The 24,220-nt window shown below is 38.1% G+C and overlaps 1 protein-coding gene across 3 annotated transcripts in view; it reads right to left on the bottom strand.

Moving 5' to 3' along the window:
* The window catches only part of LOC139697652 (protein saal1-like), a 19,084-nt gene extending 17,874 nt beyond the window's left edge, over nt 1-1,210 (bottom strand). Inside the window, exons 1-3 of one of the 3 annotated variants that reach the window (XM_071596448.1) lie at nt 1,031-1,210; nt 708-864; nt 435-611 (exon numbers count right to left, since the gene is read on the bottom strand). In XM_071596448.1, coding sequence (XP_071452549.1) covers nt 435-611; nt 708-830 — 300 coding nt within the window. In that variant the 5' untranslated portion in view covers nt 831-864; nt 1,031-1,210. Of the gene's footprint in view, nt 1-434; nt 612-707 lie in introns of all 3 variants that reach the window. The other 2 variants (XM_071596449.1, XM_071596447.1) reach the window with 2 other exon arrangements.
* Between the last annotated feature and the right edge of the window lie 23,010 nt (nt 1,211-24,220).

The raw sequence follows: 24,220 nt of genomic DNA, 5'->3' as shown, positions 1-24,220 counted from the left end.
TATACCGTCCAAGTGTTATATATATATATATACACACACGTATGCATATTCACATGGATACAGGTATTAAGAAATGGGATGGGTGGGGAAGGTGGAATCGAACTGACAAGCGTAAAAGTTTCATGAACACAATGTCATATAGGATAGGCACAGTGCATGGATCTGCTAGATTCCTGTGTTTGTCTTTTGTGTGTGTTCCTATCCTTATATCTATGTGAATGAATACGTGTTCATCAATAAGAGAGTGCTCGAGTGCATGTTTATATATACACATACAGTACTAAATATTATTATCATATCACTATTTTCGTTCTTAAGAACATTCTTAGATTTCAACCTTGGACACACCTCACAAGTTCCTCGTCCGTTGAATTTAATGTAAAACACATTAAGCTAATAACCGTCACTCATGTAAATATCTAATTAAAACTCACAGTAAGCCTTGGTGAGCAACTAAATTTGACAATATCCATTATGAGATCCAGGGTATCATGTTCCACTAAAAAGTTTGCTACATCTGGCTCTATTGTCATGTCCCAGAGAAGACCAAGATCACTTTCAAAATCAGATTCCAGGCGATAATCATCAGTACTGGTATATTCCACATACTTCTGCAAAGTTATTAATCCAATGTAAATAAAATACAAGTAATTAGGTAAACTCAATGCAATTTATTTTTTTCTTTCGACAACATAAAACATCAATACCTCAGACAGTTTCATTAAAGTCTTTAACACCCATCGTCCACTGTACATCGTATCGCCGATAGCATCACCTTTCATTTTGCCAGCATCCTCTTGCATACTACGAGGCAGTGTTGGATTCATCATGCAAGGAACTTCTTAGGCATGTAAATAATCAATCCTTCACATGAAAAAATATCCAATAGCACTCATTAGATGGTAAACTGGCGTATAAATTGATCATATCCAACGAACGCAGCTCTTGATCACAGAGAATCCATTTCCATTTCAGGGATGCTAATAAGTTATTCACTTCATCTATCCTTAACAAAGATTTTCACACCAACCTAAATAATGTCTCGGTTTTTCGCCAACTCTTACCGCATTCTAGCATTTACGTTGACAAGTGTATTCAATGAAACAAAGAAGTATAGATAACATATTCCATGAATTCAGTTACGTTTTCTCACTGAAGTTTTCTATAATTCGTCCCTCTACGTCTCCTGCACGGCAACATTGTCAACTATGTAATAAGCAGGCGAGCTTCCAAACAGTTGACGAACAGAAATCCGTGTGGTTAACATTGTCCAAAAACTGGAATGAATAAAATAAAGTGTAAAAGAAGAGTTAAACATATCACGACCATATTTTCCGAATATGCCCCATACCCGTGTCAATTATACAAAATTGAGTTTGCTGTATTTTAATCACGGAAAGATTAATAATGCATATTAATGCAAGCGAGCTATCAGCATCAATCACCTATTCAAAACAATTATTTACGAAAAAATAGAAGTCTAATTTTACGAACAGATGTATATTATCAGTACAGTATATTAAGTAGCCCAAAAAAAGCAATAACGACAATTAATGATTCATGTGAAACAATCACTGGTATGATAATATTATTTAATAGTCTTTTCGAATAGCTTTTTATTATAATAATAACTTAAAATCATTCTTGAATAACACTAAAGACAAAATATGTACGCAAAATAAAAGTGGGGTGTATAAGTTAACTTGTGGGGACTGTGGTGCTATATATATAGGTCAAACGGGGAGGTCATTAAAGACACGGGCGGAGGAACATAAACGCTGTTTTAGAACTTGTGACCTCAAACAATCACACTTCGCTAAACGTCTATGGTAAGAAAACCATGGGAGTGATTTCAACCCAGAACTGTTACACAAAAGTGAAAAAGGAATGAGGATGGACAAGTGGGAAGAACTTGAAATCAGAAAGAACTTAAAAACGGGTCATGTGGTTAATGATTTATTGTTTGAATACCTCTCCCCAATCATGGAAGTACCCCTTTCCCTCACAGATAGATAGACCCGACAAACCCCCCCCACCCTACCCCCCCCCACTCTAAACCAACCAAGCACCTGTCCTGACACTTAACACCCCTTTTCCTCCTCCCTATCAACGCCAATCGCAACTCCATTTTCTTTCGCCTCCTCCTCTATCACCCACCACTCCTCTCCCTCATGATTGGTATATAAGTGAACTGCGACTGATTTATTTTGTACCTGATGATGCCGCTTGAGCGTTGAAACCGGTTGTACGCAACTAAAGGACAGTGGAAAGTTACTTTTTATTTTTAATTTCATTATAGTTTACTATCTTCCTAGGCTAAATCAAAAATATAAAATGGTACATGGAAACCTTGTTGCTAATTATTATCTAGTGGAAAGGTGATCATTTTGTCTGAAAATTGTTCAAACTTCATCATATCAAGGCTGAAACTAGTCAATTCATCTGCCAATGTCTTGACATCTCTTTCTCAGAGTTTACTGAAATTAATCTTAATGAATTGTATCCCCATGTGATTGGACCATTTGCTCCACATCTGGCTCATCCTATCTCCAAGCGGGGTGAGACCACCAAAAAGAATGAATGACCTCTTGAAATGAAAAAAGGTATGTTGTACCATAATGTTTACACGTTATCTTAAAATTATAATAACTTATCCATGAGCGGTTGGTCGTATCCTATTATTGGGCACTTTTTTGACCTTTGGATATCATAATAATTTTATTCACAAATGCACTCCATCTAAGGTCCATTCATATCATTATCCTCTGTTAAATTAATTACCTGCTTTCAATCATTTCAGGGCTGAAAGTGATATGATTTAATTTTTTAAAATTAATTAAAGTGCTTCTGAATTTCCATTAGTTTTTATTCAATTCTAGTGTTTGCTTTATGGCCTGCATTTCTTCCAATTCTTGGAAAATATATCAGTATGTGCTCCTGCTGCAAGAAAATAATTAATGTGAAAAAGTTTCTAAGTACACCATATTCAATATTTAAAATTTAATCTAGTGATTGAATGTTTGGAAATGAGTCCAAAGTACACATCGTTAATGAGTTATTAATATTGGAATATTTTCATTAAATCCTTTCTGGTATAAGTGCTCATGTATGTATGTACTAAGGTTCAATTCATTGTTTCAAGGAATGTTCTGACGGCAACAATTGGGTGTGCTTAAAAATATGATTACAATAAACATAAAGTCTTTCTTCGTGGACAGGATTGATTGGTAGCCGCACTCATTCCAGCTTTGAGGGCATGGATGGCTGTGCAACCATTGTGAGGAAGGCCTTCCAACATGGCCAGAAGCATGAAATTGCTTTTGATGTGACACCTGGGTCCGAGCCAATCCATTTCACCATTGAACGTGGTTGAATGGTCAGTGATGCATTCATTTAGCTAACCATTTCCTCATCTCATATATATTGCTCAGAGGAGAGGGGGAGGCACAGGTGAAGCAGCATTTGCCAATCCTGCCTCGGAAGTGCGATGAGTCAACTGCGTCCCATCCAACGGACTGTGCACTGCGCGGGGATATCCCTGGATAGCATTCAATTCCTCTTTTGTGGAGACTCTATCATCTCTTTTTGGGTCAATATCCCACAAACCTCATACCGGTACGCAGTATTGAGAATTGTCACCAGGAGAGGTCATGAGTGGGGGAAACACTTTGGTATTTAATGGGGTCCACGGGGTCCATTTCTGTTATTTATGACTGCGAGCTTGCAAGGTGAGATGGAAGGATAACGGCAATTACTGGATTAATAGTTATAGAGTAATTTATATGGGGTGGGGGACAAGAGCCGACAAGGGGTTGCCATAATAATGAATAAAATAATAGCAAGTACTATTGAGTAAAAAGGTAGTCAGCAAAAAGCAAGCAAAGGGTAGAATTTTACCCAGGTAAATTAAAAGCAGAACTGACGACTTTGGTCATCATTATGTATACATGCCACAAAGTAATCATGAAGAGGAAGAAGTCGATAGGGTATACGATCGGTTAGAGGATATAATGACGAATGTTCCTGAAGGGATGCATTTCACAGTGATGGGGAATCAGGATGCAACAGCAGGCAAAGGAAAAGATGGTTATTAGGTAGGCTTTTATGGTTCAGGTAGGTGGAATGTCTGCGGGGAGAAAGCAATTTAATTCTGCATGAGGCATGGGTTCATCATCACCAACACTTGGTTTAGACACACCAAAAGATGTAGGTATGCATAAAATGCCGGATCACTCTAAATGGAATCAGTTCGATTATAATTGTGGTTACACACACAGCGTGATCAATTTGCATGGGTTCCCCAATGGTGGATGTGGACAAATCACAATTTAGTTGTCATGAAGTGCAACGACTGATTGAAAAAGAAAAGGTAAGGTAGGCGGGTTAGGATATGGAATTGAGACGCATTAAATGGATTGACAATAAAGGAATATCAGCAGGCTGAATTTAAGAATTTTCTAGAGAATATTATATCTAATCTGATGACCTTCTACTGAAGCATATACTCGAAAAGCGAGAAGATTGGGTGAAAAGAGATACCAAACCCTTTGAAATAACTCCAGTATCAGTAAATTTAAACTTCAAAGCCATTACATTACTCATATGATTGACTCATTATGACATAAGTGGAGCATTATAAGAGAACAATTGAAGGCTTTACTTACTGTTTATCAGAAATAAAATCTCACAGCAGCACATTACTAATTTCAATTTCTTGCAGATGTTGTCAATATCAATTTAGAAGTATCTTTCATTCAACAGGCAAGCCATCATCGCTAGCCTCTAATAGGAAAGAAGGGAGAAGCTTCAGTGAATATCTTAAACAGCTATTGGACTTTTTTTTGTTAATTAAGCAGGTCAATGAACACGGTTATAGTTATAAAAAAATGTGCATATTCATCATGATAAGAAATGTTAACTTTAATAAATAAGCACATCAGGAAATAAATGCAATAACTTTGGGGATATCACTTTGCCGTACTTGCTTGAAAACATTTGTTGCAGAATTTATTTGTGCCAATTGGTTACTTTAGAAGGTAATGGTAGCTGTATTTAATTCACCTCCTAAATATTCCATACAATGTGTAGCCTGAAGGGCACTTTTCTTATAACTAATCGTAATTCCTAATTGATTTTAGAGAATATTTATAATATCATTAATACAATTAATTCTCTTTCAGGGAACTCTACAAGCCAATCAACACGGTATGTCATCATTTGTATCTTCAATTTGGAGTAAATTTCCCCGGGAACCACCTTAGCCCATCTCTGCATAATGGTGGGTGCCAAAGGCGTGCCCCATGGACAATCTATTGGCTTAATTATGGAGAATTCCGGATCAGTCACTTTAATTCCAGTTCAGGAAAACATAGAAAAATTGAAATGCAACCTTTGAATCTTTATTCAGACACATAACCTGCATTCACAATATGTATCGCTGGTGGTGTAGTACCTTTTCTATAAGCTCCTCCTTCTTGGGAGGGGTTGTGGGCACCTGTCATGGTGTTCTCATGGCTGCTGCATCTGGTAGTAATTGTCATAGGCGCCTGCGCCAGGGGTGAATGACAGCTGGAGCGATCGCTGGGGCATATGCCTCCCACTCATGCAACATCAAGTAAAAATGCCAGTCACCCTCACCAAAGAATTCCATTCTCCCCAATTGATCACTAACCGCTTACATTACCACTCCCTTGTCATTACCCCCGCCCATATCTCCCTCCCTAAGCCCACAGAATCCCTCCACAACCACCGCCTCGACAACTACCCCCTCCACAACCATCCCCTCCACACCCAAACCCTCCCATTCCATCCCCTCTACTCCCAAACCCTCCCCTTTCTCCCCTTCTACTGCCAAACCCTCACCTTCCACACCCTCCACTCCCAAACCCTCTTTTTCAATCCCCTCCACTCCCAAACCTTTTCTTCCACCACCTCCATGCCTTCTTCCTTCACACCATCCACCTTCACACCATTCCCCTCCACACCTCCCCCTTCCCCACCCAATTCCTCCACCACATCCATTTGTTCCTTCTTATTTCCTCCTCCTCCACCAATATCTCAGCCTCACTCTCCTCCCCATCCCCCTATCCTCTTTCATCTCTTACATCTTTGTCCCGTGATAGCCCCAACCCTTCATCCCTCCCTTCATCCCTTCCCTCATCTTGAATGCCTTTACAGCAGCCTGAAAATAAGAAAATTCACTAATTATTGAAAGTCTTTCTATGCAGTGCTCTTTCACTTGCTGACCATCCTTTTGCATTTGCAAATTGTTTCACAATTGATTTTTGAGTGACTTCTCTAATGGCTCATATGGAAAGCGTGCACTCTAATATGGAAAGCTAACTTGTTAATCAATTTCAAAAGAGGATGTGGTTTTCTTGATTTCTAAGCTTAAATGGAGACTAACATGAGTTTCTGCAGCACAACATTTGCATTGATCATTTGTTCTTTTTTGAAAGTAACCGATTGTGATGATTCTGCTTGGATACCAACAAACCGTGGCCATCTTCTTTATCAGTAGATTCTGCGCCATCTTTGCTTTGAGCGGAGTCGCATTGCCTTTCCAAACGCTCTGTTATCCACTTTTCCTTTGCCTTTGGAGTGTACATAGTTCACGCATTGCCCAGATTTTTTCATATCGACCAGGAATCCCGTCAAGGTTGTTAGAGAAAGGCTTCAATCCAGCCTCTGCCAAATGGACCAAGCATTTGTGTTTATTCTTCGCTGAGAGCAATGCGGCAAATAAAACTTCTGGGATATCATTCAAACCCTATTTTCCATGAATTTTAGGGATTAAATTTATGTTAGTACATTTACCATTAGGTTGAAACATTTTCTTTTAACAATTCGGTGCATTTTTACAATCATTTAGGACTTGACCACTTCTAGATGAACATAGTCATCAACCATTGAAATGATACCAAGCAACCGATAAAGCTGAAACGCTAACATTTAAAAGCTGAAACATTTAATTATTGTGATGCCTAAACTTATGTTCAAATTTATTTGATATTTGTATTATTATTTTTTTTCAATATTTTCAGTTGGCATATGACTTTAAATAATAAATATGTTGTCTTTGAAAATGCAATCATTGAATTGCTGAATCAACCTCACATTCTCCCTGAATTACAATTCATTAGACTTCAGTTTCGATTTTCTTCAGTTTTTTTTCTTTGTATAGGTATCACTCTCTTCCTATGTACCAGGATCCCTTGGTAAAAACTTAGAATTGAGACCAAGCAATTCGAAGAAGGTTAAAGTGTGTTAAGATATGAATACTTAAATTCATAGTGTCAGATTAAATCATTGCAGCTCTTAAAAAATTCTCTATCTTCTGCAATTTGTAGCTAAATATATTTTATTTCAATTAGTGAATGATTATTGTTCTAGATGGAAAATATTTGTTGTTCTCAATAAATGCCAATGAAATGCATAAGTATTTCTAGCCAGGGCCACAACTTAAAATTCAATATACCTTGTGTACCTTGATGTAGTGTAAGAGTTTGTGCATTCCATGAAGCAGTGAAGCAGTTCCATGAAGTCAAGCCTATCAAACAATTTCTATTCTGATGACCAACAGGGCTTTGCTAATGGAAGCAGCATTAATCACTTCCTGTTGTGTCACTCATGCCAGATAATTTGAAGGGCAGGAGTAATGGGATAGGGCAAATAAGTCAGAAAAAAGGTCGTCTTTGCAGCATCTGTTTCTTAGTGGGGTGGCCATTTAAGTGATGGTATTAATTTAAAAACACTTACAAGGAAGACGTTGGAAATCACTTCAGTTATTTATCCTGAGAAATGATAATGGACCCTAAGTATTCTCTGTGCACAATTGTGTCATGTATTCATTGTAATATTTTAAATGTTCTTATATCCTGTGTTAATTAATGCAAGTCTAGCCAACTTAAGAACTCAAAGGGGAATCAGGTATCCCCAAAATGACCTGTTGTATAAATGCCTCATGTCAATAAAGAAATTTCACCCTGGGGTAGTTACAACTAACTCTGTTGAAGGACCCTAAGTATGGAAATGAGTCCTCATAATTATGCATACGACTCAGTCTACTGGGCTGTCTATCTTTTATGGGAGTAGGAGAGGCAAGACTTCCTTGGTCACCTTATAAAATTGTTGCAAGGTGGAATTAACAATAGCAGGTAAGAAGAAACAAAAAGTGACTGAACCAGTTTGAAGAGGGATTTGGAATGTTAGAATGATCTCGAGAACAAGGAATTTGGACCATATAAAGCATGAGATGCATAGAAATATGCAGTTAATTTTGGGTGTTGCTATTTGGAGGGGCAATTGAAGTGATGATTATAAAAAAATATTCAGTGGAGGGGAACAGAGCCAGGGAGATGTGGCAGTGGTATTGAGCTTAGGAGAAAATGGGAAGGAGTGAAAGTAATGGAGTGAAAAAAACAACACCTAAGGTAAAATATAATGATGGAAGCATACACCATAAAAATCATTTTGTCATATATTTATGTTTGACTGCATATCATTCCTTTATGGACATTCCCAAAGAAACTTGAGAAATTTCAGCAAAGATATTGTGAATGAAAAATTGGTAATGGGAGATGCCCAAAATATATTTTTGGAAATGAATTTATTTAAATTTAAACTGTATTTAACATCATGTGCACTACAATTAACATGTAATTATAATCCCCAAGAGGAAGTGCCCACACAGTTGCGTTGCATTCCATGTAGCACCTGAACAGACTCCCTTGATAGAATTTGTTGTCTCAGGCATAACTTATCGAATTTCCTAACATATTGAAATGAAATAATTGACTCTCTAGAAAGCTTTCACTTTAATCTATTACATTTTGATTGAGTCATTGCATTAAAATGATGGGGTACCAAAATTGTTCACAGATCAAAAGATCTTGAAAATTTGACCATTAAAAGCATAACAAATCAAACAACTATGAAATGTGAATGCTATATTAATAATATTGAAAAAAAAACTATGAACGCATTCAAGACTTTTTATAGGTACCATTCTTGCAGAGATTAGAAGATTATTGCCAACAGGGGGTATGGGGGTAAAACCCTAAACCTGATGTTCCAGAGGCCATGGATTCAATTGCTGCTTAGATGTAATATGTAATGATAAAAATTTTCCATTTCTTGAATACAATTTGTTGAGTCTCCTTGCTATTTTTCACATTTTCAATTTTTATTGGAAACGTACATTATTCATTCTTTGTCGAAATGATTCCTTTGAGATGTTTATTTAAAGGAACAGTAGTAAACTTTCCCAGTTTGGTAAATAGATGGATACTATTCGAGTATGGATTCGCTACGTGCAGACTCACCATTTTGGATTTCTGGCTTTTTAGTGTACGAACCCATTTATTCACCAATGTTTTCCCCAATAAGAGGTTCCACTATTTCCCATGAATTATTTTTCTTAAGGGATGACCCACTTTATCCCTAATTGCTTATACAATATGTTTATCTGACCTGATGCATTAGGTGAGGATTCAAGTGCATTTAGCAGTTGCCTTCATCTCTGAAATACTTTCCAAAATATTTGTTTTAGGTGCATATGAACAAATTTAAAGGACATGTTTAAAAATTCAAAAGTCAAGAAGCACAAGCACAAAATTAGGTTAATTTACTTAATTTTTCATTTATTTATTATAATGTTCTGTTGGCCATATATGCGACAGAGAACTCAGTCATAAATATATATAGAAAATAGAGTTAGAACAATAAACAAAAATACACACTTCAATAAAATGTAAGCCGGACTCATATAAAATTTAGAAAATTACACTGAAATACTACATATTCACTGTAACACATCAATAAGTACCACATCTACATACACCTTTGACACAGCTGACAATGGCAATCACGTTCATGCATACTCTTGCAATGAATCTTCTACCCATTTGACTTCAGAAAAAAAGATGTTCAGAAAAGAATTATATGCATACTTAAAAAAATCTTTCTTGCATTGACATTCAAATGTTTCACTTCTTATGAGCAAAAAAGTCTTGTTTTACATATCTATGAGGCCATTTCAAAATCAGGGAGTATCTTTGGGTAGAATAACTTCATTTTCAAGTATTGCTAAATGCTGAAAAATGTGGAACGAAAACAAAAATTCACCACAAAAATGGATTGAATATTTTACAAGCCCAGGTTTAGATGAAATATTATGGTAGCAAAAGCTTTTCCATAAAATGTTTTAAGGTTCATTATGCTGTAAAGGAAATCACTTTGGTGTGAATTTTTATCCCTAAATTTTTCAGTCAATTGATCACCGCCTATGAATGCATAAAAAAACCGACTTTAAACTGGCCCAGACAGTGACAAGGCATAAACATCCCAAGGAAAAAAGTATGAAAATATCAGTTAGTACTATGAAAAGTGTTTCATATAATAACAAAATTCATGTCACAGCCATTTTTATTTCAAGTCTTGAGCTGAACATTAAGCAAATCATTACTGATTCACTTCTTTATTTTAAGATACATTGCTTACAGCCACCCCAACTTTTGCTAAGATATTTCAACTCCTGTCTTAACAGCACCATACTTGAATGCAACAATTTCATAGTGTAAAAATCATTCGCCTTGACTGGGATTCGAACCCAGATCCCTCAATATCCGGTCGAGTGCTTTAGCCACTTAAGGTACCGAGGCGTCCTCTTAAACCCTGAAATTTTTGGGGCTTTTAAAGGAACGAGATGTTGTGATGAAATGCCGTACATACAATGTCACAGGCATTTGTAGTCGTTCACGAGGCGCCACAGTCCACGAGATTAAAGCCAACTTTTAATCTCCATTAGCAAAGAAAAACATTCATTGGAGAAATTTTTTAAAAATCTGGTAAAAAAATTACATATCACCTAAAAATGGAAAGAATGACACTAATAAATTGCCAATTCAGTAACTAAAGGAATGTTTGCCCAAATAATACTTTTATTGGCCACAGACCATACATATCACGTACATATAGGAGTCTTCCAAAAAGGAATTTACAAAATACCATTTGGCAAAATAAACATCCTTAAAAAGGAGTGTGAATATTAAAGTGTGCAATAAAAACTATGCGTTACAATTACTTTGTGAAAAGGTTTTTACGGCATTGAATTGCTTGTCTTTGAATTTCGGTATTCTCCAACCACGTTGGTTGTCCTTTGGTGATCATCACAGCTTTGCCGGTCATCCTGCCTGTATCTTCAGGTCGCAGTTATTTTTTATGTTTTCTCTCCTGCTTTGTGCAGAGCTGGTAGTCAAGTTCTGCCATTATATCGATATAACCTAAGACATTAGAGATTCATTAAGACAATTTGTGGTAGATTGCAGGAATAGACGACTGCAAATTAGAGGAATACCAAAAGAATACCTGAAGCAGAGGATAAGAGACAACAAGTAAGACAAAATTCTATTAAAATGAACAAGCTTTCCGAGACGAAAACAGAGGATATAGCCTCATTAAACCAATGTTTGCATTGATAGTTGCTGAGGAAAGGCGTTTTCAATCTCATTAAGTGAATTATAGGCATCAAAGGTCCCGGAAGCGGTTTATTGTAAAAAGACGCATATGTATGAGCGAACTAAGGGGGGCGCGTATACGCGTACGTAGGGTTCGTCCGGAAAATAAGTGTACTGAGCTCAGGAAAAAAAAATTATTACACTTTTACATATCTTAAGCTAATATTCCTCAAAATAGGACCCTTGTGAGTCGATACACTTGTTCCAGCGGCGTTCCCATTCCTGAACGCTCCCGCGAAGGCATCATCGGGAACCTCTCGAAGACTCGTCGTCGACCTCTTCTCTGCCCTCCACGAACATCTTGTGCCACCGAAAGATCATGTTTCTGGACATGGCTGACTCCCCGTAAGCCTGGTTAATCATACCGACAGTTTCGGTAGACGATTTCCCAAGCTTTACCGCAAATTTGATGGAATAACGCTGCTCCAAAAACTTCGGCATCGCGTTCCGTGACGTGGGTCGAGCGTGGAGGTTCGCATTAACAGAGCTCCTCACTACACCACAGCTCAGAGCCGTCTACCTTTTTCAGCGTCGCTTGCCAACATACCCTTCTCCAATCGCAGCCCGTCAGAGCGGTGCTGGGCGCGCCTGGAGCGGCGGGAAAAAATCAGTACACTTATTTTCCGGACGAACCCTGTTGCCTGGCTTCAGTAAGGGGGGGAAGGTAGGGAGAGTGGTGAGGGAGAGGGATGTGGGAAGTATTAAATCTTTATGTGGAAGTGCTAAGTTCCTTTTTCTGCCTTCATCGTATTGTTGTTTGTGGGTAGGTGTTATATGTATAGAAGTGTGGAATGTTTTTTTCCATTAATGATATGGTTACATCTAGGAAGGTAATTTGGGAGGAGGAAAGGGTATAGGTAAAGGAAATTGGAAGAAGTATTCAGGACATAAATGACAGTTTTCAGGTATTCAGTACAATGTGGCCAGAGAAGGGAAATATCCCATCACGACAAAGCGCCTTTCCGCCTTTGCAGAGGTTCCCTGGTGAAAAAACCGTCCTTTCCTCGTTTTTCTGCGTCTGAGAGACCATACATGTTAATCAAAGGTAACAGCCTTTGTCGACCATTAATAAACGTGGAATTTGGTCGAATGACTCAGTATTAATACACATCCTTCAACTGGAAAAGCTGTATTATGTAAATGCAGTAAGAATTAAAAAAATAGATTTAAGTCGCGGCAAACGAAAGAAACGCCGCGACGAAGTTTCGCCTTCGCTTAAACAAATCGCCCGTCGAAATCTATGCAATGCAAAGTAGGGCTAATGGACAGACTTAATATTTATTGAATAGTAAAACTAGTATTTATTCAGCGGTCCCCGCATCAATCTCTACATTGGTCCTTTGTATGGGAATCTCCTGTTGAACCATATTTTTCGAAGGATTCCGCGAAGCTACAGGAATGTCCAAAAGTTAATCATCCTTCATCCTACTCGCCAAGGTGACATTGTCAAATCATCTGCAATGTCTCTGTAATGTCAATGAAAACCCAAAAATATTGAAATGGCCACTTTTCCTCAAGGGGAAAGGCCTTGTCAATGGATGAGCTCTTATTTCGGAGCGAATTTATGACGGATCGAATCCTTGATGATGAAGGTTGCAAGGAATATCGACATATAATATTTGTAACTTTTTGGGTCAATTTATAAATATTTTCTTTTCAAAAATTGCAAATATTTCTTAACCCTGCTCCCTCTTTCTCTGTGGTATTCCATTTGAGTGTACCTGCATAATATCCACCTCTAGCCTGTGAGGCATGGGTTGATCCAACACCAAAGCTTTATTTTTTTGAGATTGAATTAAATGATATTTACCAAAGGGAAAATTATGAAATTCGAAAGGTGAAAGTAAATTTTAATAAAAAGTTTGTCATTCTACTATGTCCCCGGCATCGGCATAAAATAGCATTCGTTAATATTTAATATATAATTTATAATATCATAATGCCATTATATTTATCAATTAAGTAATAATGTTTCAATTTGTATTTTCTAAAGAATTAATTAATAATAATAGCAATATTTATTAGTGTTGGAAGAAGCAGATTTCTTCATTTAAAATAATATAAACAAGATCACATTAATTAATCTTTAAATAACAAATGTACTTTGGGCATTCTTTTGTAGACATATAGTATACAACCTAATATTCATCCATTCTATAAAAGTTTTCAACCATGGAAAGGAAAATAATTTCAAGACTTATGTTTTTCAATTGCTTTAATGATTTTTTCGACGGGGGTGGCATTTGGCCTGGCATTCGCCCGGGGTGAAGGGAAACCCGTAAAAACCTCCACAGGCCGCCTTACATCATAAACATATAATCATTCAATTTAAGTTCACATACAAAGCATATTTCTACATCATAAACAATATCACATCATAACATAACACAAAAAATGTACGCAAGTGACATGTTTGTAAATTCGCTTTGTGTTTTATAGTGACTCATACGCAGCAAGCCCCACTCAAACCAAACACATTCACACAGGTTAGTTATTACAGACGAATATACTACTACACCTTGTTAGATCTACCAAATCCCAATAATCTATCCGTTAGTTAGCTACGAATGCATTCATACACACTCCTAAATACTCCAAGCACACAATGTGTATCCTACGAGTGTTTAAAATGAAGTGATGGCGAGTGTCCGAGGGATTGTATGTGTAACAGTGGTCATATTTACATCCATTACCTATATAGAACACTTTACACTTGACAAATGTACAACATTACATTTATAAAATACACAGGTGAGTAAAAAGTCTTCTTAAGCTCCTCTTCGCCCCACCAATGGAAGGCTCCGCCCGAACGGTCCGTGCGTCCGGCCTGAAATGACATCATGCCTACTTTAACTACAGAGTCATACTGCCATGTAATTTCTTAGTGCAGGAGGGAGGACTCGATGATTTATCACTTGAATCACTGCAAGGCTAAGAGAACTACTCCCCAAATCTATTTCGCAATTTTTAGTATTTCTTAATAAATCAGTAAAAACCTTCGAATCAAAGTAGCGTTGTATTTATTAAAGAAGAAATAAGACTTTAAATTTAGGGAAATGTAAAAATAATGCCGATGGAGAAAAATATGCCATAAAAATTTATTAAAACATGTTACTATGCGTTCGATCTTTAAAAATCAAAACTTACCATGGTAAAATATACATTCAGCTCTTGTTTTTCACACATAGCTTTACGCGTATGAATTCAATGGTAGAAGATGCATTGTAATGTCGTTAAAATATAAAAGATTGGTAAATTGAGCCAGTTATACGCCGTATTTAGGTTTGAAACGGTTATAAGTAATACCAATAGATTGTGAAAATACTCACATTATGTAGCATGATGTAAGTGAGACCCTTATTTCTTCTAACTTCATTTCACGTCCTAAGCGTTTAAGATCCTGCTGACTAGCGGGCTTCCACTTTTCAGGATACAAATCTTAACCTTTTCAAGCTGAGCATAGTTCTTTTTTCAATTGGCCATAAGTGTTTCCTCGGTTTCTTCTATCTCAAGTTGACTTCTTGGTCGATCCACGTCTCGCTGGCAGCTATAGAGCGGAACATTACATACCCATTAATCCACTGGATGAGATTGGTTCCAACAAATAAACACCCTCGACATTAACATGACCAGAGAAAAAACAGAATGCCAATACCCAACCAAAGGCGACAAAAGATCAAAACATTCAATGCAAAACACGGCAAAAATCACATCGCCCCATGGATATACGCATTACCTTAATCTATATATATTATAACCTATTACCATCTATTGCAGATAGGGCGTTTAGGAAAAATTAAAAAATTCTTAACAAGCCTTCAAAATTTAACAAAAATTTCATATTTTAAAGATAAGGAAAATATCATAAATTCTTTCAAAAAAACCATACGCATTGAATCCATAAAAATTAAACTACACATAATAATTTAGAAATAAAAAGATTTAAAAAAAAGGTATTTAAAGAAAAAAATTAAAGAATGTAAAAAAAATTGAAAACAATGGTACAAAAAAAATGAAACCTGAACCAAGATATTACCGATAAAATAAAATAATGAAACATTATAAAAAATACCCTCACATTTAAGCGTGAAGAATTCATATCCTTTCGTTTCATTTAACTTCATTTGACGACGCAGTTTATCCATGTGTAGGTGGATGTAAAATAGCAAATATGAAATCCTATCACTTCCCTTCCTCTTCACGTAGGTCCTCTCTTCATTGCAAAGAGTCCATTATCAAAAAGGTGTGTTCCTACGTCACCTCTTTCTTCAGACGAAGCCTTGTTTGGTCAACGTAATTTTTCCTAAAAAAGAGCGGATTAGTAAACACAACAATTACACTATATGTGATTGGTTCCACACAACAATCTCTCACAACAATCATAGAATTGGAAGAACGACAGGACGCCGAAAACCAATCCACATGATAGAAGAGTGGGAGTAAATCATTCAGAGCCGCACACACAACAAAAAATTAAAATTAAACGCGGGAACACGCCTAGCCTTAGTCGCAATGTATTCCGACCCTAGGGGTCCAAATCTATCCCTAGGGAATCGCATCTTCTTGGCGTAGGTCTATTCTTCATTGCAATGTGTCCATTCTCCATAAGTTGATGTTCTTACGTTTCTTCTATCGTCGGACGTAGTCTTGATTGGTCCAGGTAATTTTTCCTGAAAGAGAGCGGATTAGTGCACACAACAATTACACTATATGTGATTGGTTCCAACGATTGAAACTCTCTCAACAATCATAGAATTGGAAGAACGACAGGACGCCGAAAACCAATCCACATGATTGAAGAGTGGGACTCAAACATTCAGAGCCGCACACACAAAAAAAATTAAAATTAAACGCGGGAATACGCCTAGCCTTAGTCGCAATGTATTCCGACCCTAGTGGTTTAAATCTAACACTACGGCATCGCATCTTCTTGGCGTAGGTCTATTCTTCAATGTAAAGTGTCCATTCTCCATAAGTTGAAGTTCTTACGTTTCTTCTTTCTTCAGACGAAGTCTTGATTGGTCCAGGTAATTTTTCCTGAAAGAGAGCGGATTAGTGTACACAAATTTACACTATATGTGATTGGTTCCAACGATTGAAACTCTATCAACAATCGTAGAATTGGAAGAACGACAGGATGCCGAAAACCAATCCACATGATTGAAGAGTGGGAGTCACTCATTCAGAGCCGCACACACAACATAAATTAAAAATTAGAAGCGGGAATACGCCTAGCCTTAGTCGATGTGTATTCCGACCCTAGTGGTCCAAATCTAATCCTATGACACCGATCTTCTTGGCGTAGGTCTATTCTTCAATACAATGTTGCAATTCTCCATAAGTTGATGTTCTTACGTATCTTCATTCTTCATACGAAGTGTATTGGTCCACGTCATTTTTCCTGAAAGAGAGCGGATTAGTGCACATAACAATTACACTATATGTGATTGGTTCCAACGATTGAAACTCTCTCAACAATCATAGAATTGGAAGAACGACAGGACGCCGAAAACCAATCCACATGATTGAAGAGTGGGACTCAAACATTCAGAGCCGCACACACAAAAAAAAATTAAAATTAAACGCGGGAATACGCCTAGCCTTAATCGCAATGTATTCCGACCCTAGTGGTCCAAATCTAACACTACGGCATCGCATCTTCTTGGCGTAGGTCTATTCTTCAATACAATGTTGCAATTCTCCATAAGTTGATGTTCTTACGTATCTTCATTCTTCATACGAAGTGTATTGGTCCACGTCATTTTTCCTGAAAGAGAGCGGATTAGTGCACATAACAATTACACTATATGTGATTGGTTCCAACGATTGAAACTCTCTCAACAATCATAGAATTGGAAGAACGACAGGACGCCGAAAACCAATCCACATGATTGAAGAGTGGGACTCAAACATTCAGAGCCGCACACACAAAAAAAAATTAAAATTAAACGCGGGAATACGCCTAGCCTTAGTCGCAATGTATTCCGACCTTAGTGGTCCAAATCTAACACTACGGCATCGCATCTTCTTGGCGTAGGTCTATTCTTCAATGCAATGTGTCAATTCTCCATAAGTTGATGTTCTTACGTTTCTTCTTTCTTCAGACGAAGTCTTGATTTGTCCACGTTATTTTTCCTGAAAGAGAGCGGATTAGTGCAGACAACAATTACACTATATGTGATTGGTTCCAACGATTGAAACTCTCTCAACAATCATAGAATTGGAAGAACGACAGGGCGCCGAAAACCAATCCACATGATAGAAGAGTGGGAGTCAATCATCCAGAGCCGCACACAAAACAAAAAATTAAAATTAAACGCGGGAATACGCCTAGCCTTAGTCGCAATGTATTCCGACCCTAGTGGTCCAAATCTAACACTACGGCATCGCATCTTCTTGGCGTAGGTCTATTCTTCAATGTAAAGTGTCCATTTTCCATAAGTTGATGTTCTTACTTTTCTTCTTTCTTCGGACGTAGTCTTGATTAGTCCACGTCATTTTTCCTGAAAGAGAGACGATTAGTGTACACAACATTTACACTATATGTGATTGGTTCCAACGATTGAAACTCTCTCAACAATCATAGAATTGGAAGAACGACAGGGCGCCGAAAACCAATCCACATGAATGAAGAGTGGGAGTCACTCATTCAGAGCCGCACACACAACATAAATTAAAAATTAGAAGCGGGAATACGCCTAGCCTTAGTCGCAATGTATTCCGACCCTAGTGGTCCAAATCTAATCCTATGAAACCGATCTTCTTGGCGTAGGTCTATTCTTCAATACAATATTGCAATTCTCCATAAGTTGATGTTCTTACGTATCTTCATTCTTCATACGAAGTGTTGATTGGTCCACGTCATTTTTCCTGAAAGAGAGCGGATTAGTGCACATAACAATTACACTATATGTGTTTGGTTCCAAAGATTGAATCTCTCTCAACAATCATAGAATTGGAAGAACGACAGGGCGCCGAAAACCAATCCACATGATAGAAGAGTGGGAGTCACTAATTCAGAGCCGCACACACAACAAAAAATTAAAATTAAACGCGGGAATACGCCTAGCCTTAGTCGCAATGTATTCCGACCCTAGTGGTCCAAATCTAACACTACGGCATCGCATCTTCTTGGCGTAGGTCTATTCTTCAATGCAATGTGTCAATTCTCCATGAGTTGATGTTCTTACGTTTCTTCTTTCTTCAGACGAAGTCTTGATTTGTCCACGTTATTTTTCCTGAAAGAGAGCGGATTAGTGCACATAACAATTACACTATATGTGATTGATTCCAACGATTGAAACTCTCTCAACAATCATAGAATTGGAAGAATGACAGGACGACGATAACCAATCCACATGATTGAAGAGTTGGACTCAATCATTAGAGCCGCACACAAAACAAAAAATTAAAATTAAACGCGGGAATACGCCTAGCCTTAGTCGCAATGTATTCCGACCCTAGTGGTCCAAATCTAACACTACGGAATCGCATCTTCTTGGCGTAGGTCTATTCTTCAATGCAATGTGTCAATTCTCCATAAGTTGATGTTCTTACGTTTCTTCTTTCTTCAGGCGAAGTCTTGATTTGTCCACGTTATTTTTCCTGAAAGAGAGCGGATTAGTGCAGACAACAATTACACTATATGTGATTGGTTCCAACGATTGAAACTCTCTCAACAATCATAGAATTGGAAGAACGACAGGGCGCCGAAAACCAATCCACATGATAGAAGAGTGGGACTCAATCATCCAGAGCCGGACACAAAACAAAAAATTAAAATTAAACGCGGGAATACGCCTAGCCTTAGTCGCAATGTATTCCGACCCTAGGGGTCCAAATCTAACCCTACGGCATCGCATCTTCTTGGCGTAGGTCTATTCTTCAATGTAAAGTGTCCATTTTCCATAAGTTGATGTTCTTACTTTACTTCTTTCTTCGGACGTAGTCTTGATTAGTCCACGTCATTTTTCCTGAAAGAGAGTGGATTAGTGTACACAACATTTACACTGTATGTGATTGGTTCCAACGATTGAAACTCTCTCAACAATCATAGAATTGGAAGAACGACAGGGCGCCGAAAACCAATCCACATGATAGAAGAGTGGGAGTCAATCATCCAGAGCCGCACACAAAACAAAAAATTAAAATTAAACGCGGGAATACGCCTAGCCTTAGTCGCAATGTATTCCGACCCTAGTGGTCCAAATCTAACACTACGGCATCGCATCTTCTTGGCGTAGGTCTATTCTTCAATGCAATGTGTCCATTCTCCATAAGTTGATGTTCTTACTTTTCTTCTATCTTCGGACGTAGTCTTGATTGGTCCACGTAATTTTCCTGAAAGAGAGCAAATTAGTGTACACAACATTTACACTATATGTGATTGATTCCAACGATTGAAACTCTCTCAACAATCATAGAATTGGAAGAATGACAGGACGACGATAACCAATCCACATGATTGAAGAGTTGGACTCAATCATTAGAGCCGCACACAAAACAAAAAATTAAAATTAAACGCGGGAATACGCCTAGCCTTAGTCGCAATGTATTCCGACCCTAGTGGTCCAAATCTAACACTACGGCATCGCATCTTCTTGGCGTAGGTCTATTCTTCAATGCAATGTGTCAATTCTCCATAAGTTGATGTTCTTACGTTTCTTCTTTCTTCATACGAAGTCTAGATTGGTCCACGTCATTTTTCCTGAAAGAGAGCGGATTAGTGCAGACAACAATTACACTATATGTGATTGGTTCATACGATTGAAACTCTCTCAACAATCATAGAATTGGAAGAATGACAGGACGACGATAACCAATCCACATGATTGAAGAGTTGGACTCAATCATTAGAGCCGCACACAAAACAAAAAATTAAAATTAAACGCGGGAATACGCCTAGCCTTAGTCGCAATGTATTCCGACCCTAGGGGTCCAAATCAAACCTTACGGCATCGCATCTTCTTGGCGTAGGTCTATTCTTCAATGTAAAGTGTCCATTTTTCATTAGTTGATGTTCTTACTTTTCTTCTTTCTTCGGACGTAGTCTTGATTAGTCCACAAAATTTTTCCTGAAATAGAGCGGATTAGTGCACACAACAATTACACTATATGTGATTGGTTAAAACGATTGAAACTCTCTCAACAATCATAGAATTGGAAGAACGACAGGACGCCGAAAACCAATCCACATGATAGAAGAGTGGGAGTCAATCATTCAGAGCCGCACACACGACAAAAAATTAAAATTAAACGCGGGAATACGCCTAGCACTAGTCACAATGTATTCCGATACTAGGGGTCCAAATCTAACCCCATGGCATCACATCTTCTTGGCGTAGGTCTTTTCTTCAATGCAATGTGTCCATTCTCCATATGTTTATGTTTTCACGTTTCTTCATTCTTCTGACGAAGTCTTGATTGGCCCAAGTAATTTTTCCTGAAAGAGAGCGGATTAGTGCACAAAACATTTATCCTAGAATTGATTGGTTCCATGATTTAATCCCTCTCAACAATCATAGAATTTGAAGTACGGCAGGACGCCGAAACCCAATCCACATGATAGAGGAGTGAGACTCAAACAATCAGAGCCGCACACACAACAAAGATTTAAAATTCATCGCGGGAATACGCCCAGCCTGAATTAGTTCAATTTAAGTAAACATAAAGAGGATATTTCTACATCATGAATAATATCACATCATTACATAACACATGTAAAATGTGCGTACGTGACTTGTTTGTAAATCTGCTGTGTGTTTTATATTGACTCATACGCAGGAAGCACCACTCAAACCATACACATTCACACAGGTTAGTTATTACATACGAATATACTAGTGCAATAGGCTACACCTTGTTAAATCTACCAAAACCCAATAATCTATCCGTTAGTTAGCTACCAATGCATTCATACACACTCCTAAATACTCCAAGCACACAATGTGTATCCTACGAGTGTTTAAAATGAAGTGATGGCGAGTGTCCGAGGGATTGTAAGTGTAACAGTGGTCATATTTACATCCATTACATATATAGAACACTTTACATTTTACAAATTTACAACATTACATTTATAAAATACAGAAGTGAGTAAAAAGTCTTCTTAAGCTCCTCTTCGCCCCACCAAAGGAAGGCTCCGCCCGAACGGTCTGTGCGCCGGTCCTGAAATGACATCATACCTACTTTTACTACAGAGTCATACTGCCGCGTAATTTCTTATTGCATTCTATATATACCCAAGATGTTTGTGGCTCCAACGATTGAAACTCTCTTCTCTATCATAGAAGAGGAAGTTCGAAAGGATGCCGAACACCAATCCACGAGATAGAATAGTGGGAGTTAATTACTCAGGCCGCACACACAACAAAAATTAAAATTAATCGCGGAAATACGTCTGGCCTTAAATGCACAGTTTTCCAACCCTAAAGGTCTAAATCTAATCTTAAAACTCCTCTATTCTTGACCTACGTTCACTCCTCATTACATTGTGTTCATTTTCATATTTGAATACCGTACTACCATGAAGAATTTATTTTGCAGTGCGCTGGCTTTATTTTAGGGCCTCATTTTTATATGCCTTTTTTTGTACACCGTTTCATCCCGATATATATCCAACGGATCCGTTGATTCGCATTATAGCAGCACCTCGCTTTTTTTACCAGAATTTACCAACCCTAAAGGTCCACTTTGTCGCAAGGGGCGTTCCTAACTGGTGCGACACAAAGGGTATCGGGGAAAGTCAGAATTACTACACCGAGTGTTACCCAAACAATCGTTTATTATACAAAATACAGTTAAAATGCACCATTTACAAAGATATACGCAACTTATGGATGGCTAGACCCTCAGTACACCAACGCGCGTCCGTCGGGAAGGGAGTATGGCAGGGCGGACGCAGTCACGACACGCAAAACCTGGGCAGAGCCCTCGTCCGAAGTTGAGTCAGAAAATAGGACACGCTGTCGCGACAAGCGCAACATAGCCGAAGCATCGTGCCCTACCGGTCACCACCAGATAACCAACTGACCCTTACCTGGGAAAGGGTGTAGGCAGGTTGGACGCGGTCACGACGAACGTAACCTGGGCGGAGCCCTCGTCCAAGATGAGTCAAGAATAGGACACGCTGTCGCGACAAGCGCAACACTGCCGAAGCTTCGTGCCCTACCGGTCACCGCCAGATAACCACTGACTGCTTTTCGCCCCGCGATCAGGGCTTTTATACCCAACTTAGGAGCATTGTTGTTGGTCACGTGGGAGTTTTGGGGAAAAACCCTGGGGAGGAATACTATTGTTGTTGATCGCTTGGAAACATTGTCGTTGGTTGCTTGGGAGTTTTGGGGAAAACCAGGGAGGAATACTATTGTTGTACACCTGCAACAGTGCGTCGTTGATTGCTTGGGGTGGGTAGTCGGAGGAGCCAGGAAGGGAGAACCATGTCGCATACTTGCGACAACTTCTTATCCCTACCAGAATTAACCCATACCAGAATTTAACTGCTTTTTCTACAGTTCACCTTATTACAACCATTAGTCTATCATAGGGTATTACACCTGTATACTACATTTCCTCTTCTTCTCAGCATTTTCACACAATTTATTGCAATAGAATTATTCTTTTACTATTCTCATAAAAACGAATGTTTTTTTGCATCTATACCGTCTGATACAGAATCCGTCGTGTTGGGATATCCTATCACTCCGTTTCTTCATTTCAAAAAGGATTTTTGTGCCCTTTTTCTCCTCTCGGAATGAATTTTTTGCTTGCCGTAAGATGTAAGAAAAAATTCAGAGATGAAGAGGGACCTGATGTAGAGTAGGTTGCCGGATTTTTAGTTTTGTTAGGGGTCACCAAGTATATATGTCGCAATTGTATCCTTCCGAAAACCTACCTTAACCGGTAGATTACTCAATAATAATAATATAAGTACACTCCAAAGAAATGCCCAATCGCTCATTATAACGACGTTGAACGTTAAACCCCGTTCGTTTTTTAGAATAAGAAACTTCATTCACCCAATTATGTCAATTAAAATACTTGCAAGTCATTTTGTATCGGAGTGTGAAAATATTTATTGCACCTTTTCACCCAACAGTAGTCGCATGAAATGAAGCTTTGAGTGTTAGAAACACGGAAATCATCGTCACTAAAAGATAAGTTTTTTCCGAAAAAAAATTATCCAACTCCAGCCTTGGTCAGAGAGAGAGAGAGTCTAAGTAAAATGGGGCATTTGACCTGGAGGAGTCTTGGCTCCTGGTGACCTCGACTGTTAACTTGGAATGCGTTCGCTCAAACAATTCCAATGGCCACCGCATTTTTTCGACATACGTTCGCGGTGGTCATAGATTTTCCAACCGTGAAGATGTAATGTCGGCAGGTAATGGATAATTAGAGGAGGAAAGCAGTTCTTGTTATAAAAACATTACCGAGCTTATTGGACGGCACTGTGAAAAGTGTTTAAAGTTGAAACGAGATTATGTTGAAATATAAATAAATTTATTTCCACAATTTTTGAGTTTTCCTTATTGGGTCGGATTCTTCTGGGACCCCCTATAAGGTTAATCCAAATTATAATAATCAAGCATAAGTTAAAGCGGTGGGTAATCCCTAATTCCTCAATTTTTATTCTCCAGGTTTGTATAAACGAATGCAGGACCTAATTCAAGTATTTCTACAAAACTTAGTCAGCAATGTGGATGGCA

Source organism: Hetaerina americana, unplaced genomic scaffold, assembly GCF_022747635.1.
Source record: "Hetaerina americana unplaced genomic scaffold, ioHetAmer1.1.p SCAF_8, whole genome shotgun sequence".
In the NCBI taxonomy this organism is placed as follows: domain Eukaryota; kingdom Metazoa; phylum Arthropoda; class Insecta; order Odonata; family Calopterygidae; genus Hetaerina; species Hetaerina americana.
Note: the sequence above shows the minus strand (reverse complement) of the source record. Positions and strands in the feature narration are given on the sequence as shown.